This window comes from Pyxicephalus adspersus, chromosome 10 (genome assembly GCF_032062135.1).
Source record: "Pyxicephalus adspersus chromosome 10, UCB_Pads_2.0, whole genome shotgun sequence".
In the NCBI taxonomy this organism is placed as follows: domain Eukaryota; kingdom Metazoa; phylum Chordata; class Amphibia; order Anura; family Pyxicephalidae; genus Pyxicephalus; species Pyxicephalus adspersus.
The window spans coordinates 47,550,417-47,560,622 of NC_092867.1; the positions used below are offsets into that span (position 1 = coordinate 47,550,417).

At 37.5% G+C, this 10,206-nt stretch overlaps 1 protein-coding gene across 1 annotated transcript in view; it reads right to left on the minus strand.

The window, feature by feature from the left end:
• The window catches only part of TMEM72 (transmembrane protein 72), a 43,190-nt gene extending 41,757 nt beyond the window's left edge, over nucleotides 1-1,433 (minus strand). Inside the window, exon 1 of the mRNA XM_072424342.1 lies at nucleotides 1,165-1,433. Coding sequence (XP_072280443.1) covers nucleotides 1,165-1,234 — 70 coding nt within the window. The 5' untranslated portion in view covers nucleotides 1,235-1,433. The remainder of the gene's footprint in view (nucleotides 1-1,164) is intronic.
• Nucleotides 1,434-10,206: the final 8,773 nt, after the last annotated feature.

Genomic DNA, 10,206 nt, shown 5'->3' on the forward strand with positions numbered 1-10,206 from the left:
CTACAATTTAAAAAAAAAATTTCATGAAAAACAGTGGATCACTTTTGGTACAGAAATCTAGACCTCAGTGTAACGCTCAGGTGGTTAATCAGACCTGTGTTATACATTTTAAGAAAACCTTTTCTGGAAACTGGAAATTAGATTGCAAAGCATGCTGGAACACATGGTCTACCAAGCATTGCACAGTCACAAGATTCCCATCCCTGCTGTAACCCTGCAGTTCGGAGAAGAACAATAAATGTTATCCAAAAATCTCAGTTTTAAAACCCTATCTTTTGTATGTTTTTCTACCACTTGATACTTTCATTTCTGATGCACAAAATTAAAAGATTTTGAAACCAAAAGAAAATTTTAATGAAATATTTATTGCAGAATGTTCCCCCACCCTCCAAGACACATATATCGTAATCACCTATAGCTGCCTCTGTAATAAAACTTTAAATCTGGTTATATATCACAGTGAACACCACTTTCACAGGGAAAGCAAGCCAAACTGAACAATCCAAAACTTTGATGTATGAGCTGAACACTGAAAGGTGCTTTATAGTAGTGATATATGTTGTTATCAAATATTTATTTTACTATGTATTACTTTTTGGCAATTGGCAAGGCTTTCCAAGACAGACATAAACTGATTAACAGATGTTCAAGCAAGGAAAGTCCAGTTGGTTGATAGAGGTGCAAAGGCGGAGAAAATCCCCCCATGCTTCATGAAAACAGAAAAAATTACAACAGTGTATCTTAGTTCACAGACAATGGATGTCAGTAGAAGTGACTACATACAAACCACATCCACTGTTGGGAGTTCTTTGTTATCACATCATTATGTCATTTAACATTTCAACAAATTATCTGTACGCATTGTCAGGGCTGCCTCATACATTGGCTGTGATTTTACAAAGTAGGTCCAAAATGACCTTCCTTATGGTATAATTTACCCATGTATGGGTTTCTTAGATATGCTTTTGTTATTCTGTAATTACATAGGATTACAATAGTTCACCAAAATACCAAGGCAAACACAAAGTTATTTAGAAATTTAAAAACAGTTCCTATAAGTAAAGTTTGTATGCTGAACTTTTTTACTATACACCTTATGTTAACTAATAAATGCACAAAGGTAAAAATATTTTTGCAATTTCAAGGGTAAAATGCATTACTTACCTGCAGCTGTACACACGCCCAGGAATCTACAGATGCCCTCTAATACTACCCAGCCTGCCTGGCACTGCATTGTATTCACTTGCTAGAGACACTGTACTGTCATTGACTTGGGCATTACAGACATCACAAGCACCACGCTTTCAAGGTGTGGAAAGTTGTGCTTCTCTGAATGTTTTGAAAACAAGAATCCCAGAGTGAATGTGACCGTGAAGCAACAGGCTTTGTCCACAAATATCCAGTCTGCTGTTTTCACCTCCTCAGTACATTCCATGACTTCAGCCCCCCTGTATGTACTGGCTGGTGGCATTGTTCTGTTTAATAATTACCTGCACCAGGCTGCAGGGAGGGTGCCCTCATTGAATGCAGCCTAGAAATCTGATTAAAGCATCTAAACCCCTTGACGCTGGAAGGCTTAATCTCTGCATGTTTAACTCCTTTTTTTATTTTTTACTTTAAACTGCTTTAATCTTTCATTTACAGGTCAGATGACTGTGTAACAAAGAATTTGACCACTATTTGGTCTAATAAACACATAACAATAAGGTAGAATCGTATAACCAATTGTAACCAATAGTGCCATGTGGAGTTAAAAATAAATTAAAAAATGCAAGCAGGCAGGTTCTTTTATGCAGAAGGGACAGGCAATGTCAGGCTTTTTTGGTAATCTTGACTGACTATGCTGGAATGATGTAACTCCTGTGCACCAAAGCCAGCTATACCAGTGTCATACACATATGCAGCTTACTGTACATTATAGAAAAAATTGTGTACAGGCAAGTAAGTTTTTATTGCAAAACAGACATAGCCTGACTGTTCTGCAACAAAGAAGTTTCTTCTTGCTATTTTTTCATTTTTTAAGTCCTGCTTTAAGGTTAGTTAGCCACTGCATCTTCATATCAAGATGACAGACATCAGAGAAAGGAAAGACATGCAGTCATATTTTAACACTGAAAGACAGGCATCTTGACACCTTCAGGAAATAACTCTTCTGCTTTCTCTGTCTGTGCTCTTGCACCTTTCTGCTCTACTTCTACTTGCTGGTGACTCGCACAACCCTGGTTTCCCCACAGGCTTTTTTCTTCCCTACCCTGTCAGTAAGACACACACTACTCCTACTGTCATTCCCACTCAGACTTACTCCCTTTCTCTGGCAGTTCATGGAATGTCAGATTTGTTGGCAATAAATTATTCTCTATCCACAACCTTCTCCTCTCTAAGGCCCTGATTTATAAAAGCTCTCCAAGGCTGGAGAAAATACACTTTCATCAGTGATCCAGCAAACCTGCAGTGGATCTGGTCCAATATTCAAAATGTTTGCTAGCAAATAGCATATGATTTTAAAAAATCATTTCTATGTTTTCTGAATCACCTCTGAAATTCACTTCTGAAGGTGTATTCTCTCAAACCTTGGAGAGATTTAATAAATCAGATCCTAAATCTCCAAACTTCCTGGCTCCCACTGAAACTTGGCTTTCCTCCTCAGACTTTGCCTCTGCTGATGCACTCTCTTATGGAGGCAACAGAGTAGGGGGTGGTGTGGGTCTCATTCTCTCCTCTAACTGTACATACAGAGTCCTTCCTACCCTGTCCACTTTCACTTCATTTGAAGTCCACTCCGTCTGTCTTTTCCACCTCCTACCCCTCATTGTTGCTGTTGGTTACTATGACTTGTTGTTTACTATGTTTTATTATGATATATTTAGTACGTGTCTTGAAGGCTTAGTGTATATATTATATTTATTTTGAATTTTGCTTGCCATATTGTAATTTTGTGTGTTTAGCATATTCCCCGATGAAGCCGCTGTGTGAAACGCATTGGGCATGAGACAACATTGATCTCCATGAGATACAACTTTTGTAATATGTAACCATAGTTATATCTTTGGGTTCTCACACTATGTTGACTAAAGCCCACCACATTTGATACTTTTACGTTAATAATTCACTAGAATTAAAATCAATTGTTATCACTCACGTTTGCACAACAAGCCTTCTTTCTCTCTCATTTTTATATATTCACAATTTAAGGCGTGGCAGACACCAAAACCCCTGAATCTCAAGCTGTCCCTTTGGGTTTATCTGCTAAAAACCTGGATAAAGCCGGATAAATCCAACTCTCCCCCTGACTTTTTTCAAACTGTTAACAATACTGTTATTCATTCCTTCCCTCAGGCACGTTGTCTTGGCTTCACCTTCGATTCAACCTCCTCATTTACCTCTCATAATCAGAACATTTCCAGGTCCTGTCACCTTCACCACGCTCTTATCATCTCTCGTCTGGACTATTGTAATATCATTCTCTCTGGTATTCCACTAACTCAACTCTATCCTACAATCTATTATGAACGCTGCAGCCAGACTTATCCATCCTTCCCACCACTCCTCTTATACTGCATATATTTGTAGTTCTCTTTACTGGCTTTCACTTAACTTTAGAATCAAATTCAAGCTCCTGTGGTTTGCCTTCAAATCTCTCGACAGTTTTTGTCCCACTTACCTTTCTGACCTGATAAAAAAATACTCACCTAGCTGCTCTCTTTGCTCCTCAAATGACCTACTACTGACTTTCTCACTTATAACCTCATCACATGCACGGCTCCAAGACTTTTTTAGAATAGGACATAGTATTAACAATAACACAACAATAGTTGTCCTTGAAAGCCTCACATATTTCATTACCCTTCTGGGGTTTTAGACACCATGATATTTATGCTCCCAGCCACATCTACACCAAGCTTGGGAACTATATCACCACTAATGGCAGTCCCAGCCCGTGACTATTCCAACCACGATCCTTCAACACAACATTCCGGAGATTCCACACCAAAGGTGCATCTTCCACCCCACTGAAACCACTACCCAAAACAACTTCCTTTGAGTATTTTACCACAACCCACTAACTTAACCCAAAACCATAATAGGCAAGTTGGAAAACTTTTGACTCACTCTGTTGATCCCTCTCTTTTTCTTGCCTTTTTCCCCATCCCACCTAAAGTCAGTCACCTTACCCATCATCTATCCCCTCAATAACCCCACTTATTACTTTAAACCCTACCACTGCCTGCTCCGCCAGATATCAAATGTTCTCTGCACCATTACTTCACTCAGTTTCCATTCTACTCTAATTGATGACCTGTGGTTCTACCTGCTGTCCTCCAAGCAAGTAGAATCATTTAAACCTAAAAGTGACTATTAGTGTTGGTCGAATATCTCACTATTCGATTCGACAGCTATTCGATCGAATAGTGAGATATTGTTTGGGTGATCGAATGCCGAATTCGAACACCATTGAAGTAAATAGTGGGAGAATTTGGGTTGTTTTTAAGGACTATTAGGGGTTGCAAGAGCAAATCAGATTGCTCTTGCAGCCCTTAACTAGTTGTTTGTGTTCTTGGATAGAGTTTCTCTATCCAAGAACACAGGGCAGTAGATGTGATGAATGGGGAAGCTCACCAGCCATTAGTTGTAGTGACTACATAGGATTTCTGCTTTCAGGCTCCCTTTTTATTGCTAGGTAATTCTGCAAAAACACACACTTTTGATCCCTACTCCAACACCTTCATTGAATCTTTTGAAAACTGCCGTGCTTACCCCCCAGGCCTGACTAGAAATATCGCTACCATTGTTCATCTTCATTAAATGGGAGGAAGGGGAGTAGTGCACAGATTTTTTTCTTGATTTGCATATACCTTTTTTGTTCTTGTTACATAATGGCTGCACATAGAAAGAGATGTAATGCATTTCTTTTGGGGATCATTTTATTCCATATTGTCCTTGATGTAGCAGAGCATGTGTCAGGACCAACAGTAGCCAAGGTATGGCGCAAAAGAGACTTTGCATGTCTCTTCTGCAACCTCCATAATGTCACCTCCTGCGAGGGAGTCACCTTTTTGTTTTGGGAAGGGGCGAGGCTGGTTCTGTTACTGCATTCAAATGTGGAAAATGTGTTAAAATATTGCTTCACGGAACAGAGCGACTTCCCCACATGTCCTGTTACTGGGTTACATTTTCCTAAATAGGAACAATTACTTCTCTTAAATATTTCTAGTATGCTGATATAGAAGACTGTTGTGAAAAAATATGCAAACATCTAACAACCATCTCTGCTCTAGGCCTCCTTGAACCTACATTTAGAATACATTAACTGAGAAAATCTGCAAAATCTGTACATATGGCACATTACTATTTTGTAAAAGCCATATTACTGGGTCAGTACGCATGTTTTGATTTGAGGAGCATTGTAAGCACACTCTCACATGTACTAATTGGGAAATACCAATTTTGAGAAATACTCAGACATCAGGCTGGTATACTGTATAACAAAACAATTAGGAAATTGCTGCTGTTAGGATTTATGCTATTTATTTTTTTACTTTATTTTTTTTAAGTTGTATACATTTGTAGGTGTACATATTTTGGTTTTATTACATAACTTTTTACACACTAACACTAGCCTAAATAGATCATGCTAGACATTTTCTGTAGCTGTTTCTGATTTAGATGATCCTCTACCCCGATCATGAACATATTCTGAACAAGCAGTAAAAGCAACAAAGGGCAAACAAGCACTTATTAATAATAATATCTCTGTGTGTGAAAGAACTGGTTTGTTTGAACTACAGTTAGAAACATGAACCTCACAGCAGGTAAGTTTGGCACAATTCCAGCATGTGCAACCAAATTTTTTTTTCAAAGTAATAGGAGTGTTGCAAATCTGTAAAATCAATATATAAACTATAAATATACTATAAATAAAAACTAAATATATATCACTATAAAGTGAAAAGCTTCACTACAGGTACATTTTAGGGATCCATCCTTTCACTAAGCATAGGTGGCCATAGACATCTGTATTGACGCGAACACTTTTCACTGTTCTATAGGGCAATATCCAGACTCCCGGTAATGGAAATAAATGCCTACCATAGCATATTTTCCCAAATTTGCAAGTCAGTTCAATACAGCTCTATACAGGAATACAGCCTGAAGATTGTTTAAATGTGAACTCTGTTTTACATCTGTCTTGTTTCCTTTTTTGTTTGTTCAGGTTGTAATGAAAAAATACAGATGATACACATCTTTTTTAAAGGTCACTGTCTTTTGAAAAAGCATCTTCTGTATTTTATGCATACAATGGTTGTGTCATCACAGAATGAAGTGTTTGGTGGAAATAAATATGCATGGTTTTTATCATACAAGTTTATTATTACCATTTTCTTTTCTAACAGCTATTTGCATGCAGTAATTCATTTATGTACATAAAAAAACTACAGGAAGAAAACCATTAGAACTTCAGTTAAAAAAAAGCTGATCGCAGCTCTAGAGAATGTTAGCCTGCTAAAACTAATGTCTTTTCAGCTTATAAGGTAAATAAAATGATAATAGCATTGCTATAGTTGAATAAGATCTTCTGGGCGGAGTCCTCTCCTCCTGTGTCACTATCTGTATCTGTCTGTCATTTGCAACCACTATTTAATGTACAGTGCTGAGTAATATGTTGGCAATATATAAATACTGTTTATTATTATTAGTAATATTATTAATAGCATTAAAGTTGAATTTTGAAGTTCAAGGAATTAAGAAAGGTGTCTAGTTGGAGATTTGTTTATATTCTTTTTGGAAAAATGAGCCTGAGATGCCCCACTAAGATATCCAAATAATCCAAATTGAAGATTGATAACACACAATAGTTTTTAGAAGTTTTCAATTTATTTTGAAATGGCAAACAAAACTTTTAAAACCACTTAACATTATTGTTATCATAAATCTGGTACCTTAACAAATCTTTGACAAGTTAGATAGGCTTATTGTAACTTTACTTTGATTGTATGTACCATAAGTTCCACAAGTCAGGTAAATTATGTACTGTTCATTACCAAGTGAACACCCACCTTTAACGTCCCTGGCGGTCTGAATAATGAGTATTTTTAAATGTCAAAACAGTAAATTTAAAAAAACTTATTTTAAAATTTCTCGCCCACCAGCCACACGGTCCCGTCCTCCAGCTGCATGCTCGCACTGCCCGCCCCAGCCGGCAGCTGCGTTCTCTGGCCTGTCAATGGCATTCCCAATGTTCACACAGCGGGGATGCAGGATGCATCGCTGGAGGACGCCCCTGGAACGTGAGGACCAGCTAAGACTTACCTGCCTGGCAATTCCACCCCGAGTGTGGCTCAGGGTTACCGCTTTTGGTACTGAAAATTAACCCCGAGCCACACTCAGGATTACTACTAGGGAGGTAAAGAAAGGCCTGTACCATGATAAAGCGCATGAAAGTAATTCTGCAAGGTAGGCTCAGTTATAGTTTTGCCTTTATACCAACTGAAGTGTGTTCCTGTATTCTCAGGTGAAAGTTTAGATTCAAAGATATTTATTTTCAAGTACAGAAAGTAGATTGACTGAATTGGCAGTATTTAAGGGCAGATTGTGATAGTAGTCTCCCTCATATGAAGAGTGTATTGCAGGTAGTATCAGGTATCCTGCTTATTGATAAATTTAGTTCAACAAAATATTTGCCTCAGGCTGGTCCTACTCTCCATTACTGACCTATACTAACACATTATAAGCCAACTGCTGCCTGCTACTAAACTTTAGTACATTTTAAATGTAAACAAAGTGAAGCACATGAAATAAGATGGAAATATTCATATATATTTTCAAGTGTTGAGAATTTACAAAGGCTTGATTCACAGAAATAATTCTAGAATGTGTTTGCCAACAGCTGGGAGAGCTCCAACCTTAAAAGCAGATGAACAAGAAGATTAATGTAATGTCTCAGTTTCAATGATCAGATCAATGAGGCAGTTTTATGCTGTAACTGTAAGTGGATTGAGCTGGAGCAGGGAGTCAAAAGAGCACCTGGGGTCAGACAGAAGGGCACACATACTATATACAAATTGTTCCATCACACAAGTTAATAATTTATAAAGCTTGCATTGTGATTTCCTGTAAAGTATGTGAAAATCCAGATTTGTAATTTACACTAAGTATAATCAGAGTTTCTACTATATAGTCATCACTTATTGAGTCATTGATTTTTTTTTCAAAGAATTTAAAACCCAGCTCCAAAAAAAGTACCCTTTTTAAGTCCCTTTGAGACTTAACAAAGAATGTAATTGTACCATTTCTCTTTAGTGTGTTGTAATATCCTCCATATCCCCTGAGGATGCCCAATATAGGGGCCAAACACGTTGGAAAGGGAGACACATGAATATATTACCCAAACACTATTCAGACTTATGAAAATCAAAAGTGTATTCTGCTGTATGTGCAACTATATATACTTTTAAACTTTTGTACACAATTTTATTCAATTAATTCTTAGAATCAAAAAAAGTTTAATAAAAAATGTTTACACTTTGAAAGTATTCTATAAGTGCCACTGAAAAGCCTTGCTCCTATGCCCTACCTAAGAGACTAATCATGTTTTAGACTAAAAGAAATAAAACTCAGCTCGGTAGCTCTTGCCTTTGCATCCCTAAAGGTGCGTACACACTTCCAATTTTTATCGTTCAAAATGAACGACGAACGAACGACGAAAGATCGATTGGGCAAAAATCGTTCGTAAAAAAAGTAACCAACGACGCCGACGAACGAGGAAAGTCGTTGGAAACGAACGACCAGACCGGCGGATCGGATTGGACGACGATCGTTGACCATCGTTCGTGTGTACGATCGTTCGTTGATCGTCCATGGTCTGAGCATGCGTAATGAACGAACGTTCGTTCACTTCCTGTCGTGCACATAGTTCCTCTATCGCTCAAACGATCGTATCTATTGTGTGTACAATATCTACGAACGATCGTAGATCGTTCAGGATCTCTATGTGCAGGATCGGTGCTATACGATCGTTCGTAGATATCGTGCAGGATCGTTCGTCGTTCGTTTTCCAACGATAATAATTGGAAGTGTGTACGTAGCTTAAGTCATGGATTTGAATTTCAGGCAGGACACTATCTTCAAGGCAATTGACTTCCCCCCTATGTTGACCCTAAATTGTGTTAATGACATATGACTTTGGTAGGGACATTAGATTGTGAGCCCCTTTGAGGGACAGTTAATGACATGACTATGGAATTTGTAAAGCACTGCATAGTATGTCGGCACTATATAAATGCAAGTTACCAATAACATTAACTTGAACCAGGCTTTTGATGTGATCATTGTTTTAGGTGAGTTAGTGGGGCTTTTTTTAATATTAAAATGTAATGATTATATAAAAGGATAAAGTGCTAGTGATTTTTATTTCGCTTGGTTGAGCTTTAATGTGAAGAGAGTTTGTTAAATCCAAAATAATATTATTATTTTTTTAGATTACAAGGGTGTACGTTACAGAGAAAATGTATTTGCTTTTTTTACTGTGTCACCTCAGGCCGAACAGGATTTTTGTAATATTGACAAAACATGCCCTCATGCAAGTATTTGGTATTAAACATCAAGCCTGTTGTTACAACTATTTACAACATTGCTGTTGATTAAACAAAAGCTGACTTGCAATTTTTTATACTGTGGTGGCTACTTTTTTTAAATGCTTTGTGTAAAGTGGAACAAAACTCAATTTAGATATTGTTAAACTTTTTTCTGTGTATTTCTATTTCTATGCGTCTTCATTGAAGGTCTTAAACAAGAACTCGCCAGTAACAGGATCTCAAAGAAACTCTATACTAGTTTCATTTAAGTTTTCCCTTGCTATTCACACCAAAAATGTTGCTCCCTTGATGCTCTCATGCTAGTGAGGGTGATTCAGCAGTTCTTAGGATTGCACAGGCAGAGAAATTGATTATTACACTAAGCAGCATTTAATGGGAGGCAGGAACACAGAACAAGTGAGTATTACAAATAACAATGCAGTAAGTGCAATAATAAACAGTCACAATGAACACAAATACAGCACACTGTCCTAGTAACTTAATTAACTAAACTAGCTAAAATATACAACAGAATCAGCAATGATAGGTCAAGAAAGGAGCCAATGGGTTTAAAGTCTAAACAGGCGAAACCCACTCTACAAAAATGTACCCCTATGGGACTCCCTGTACTACA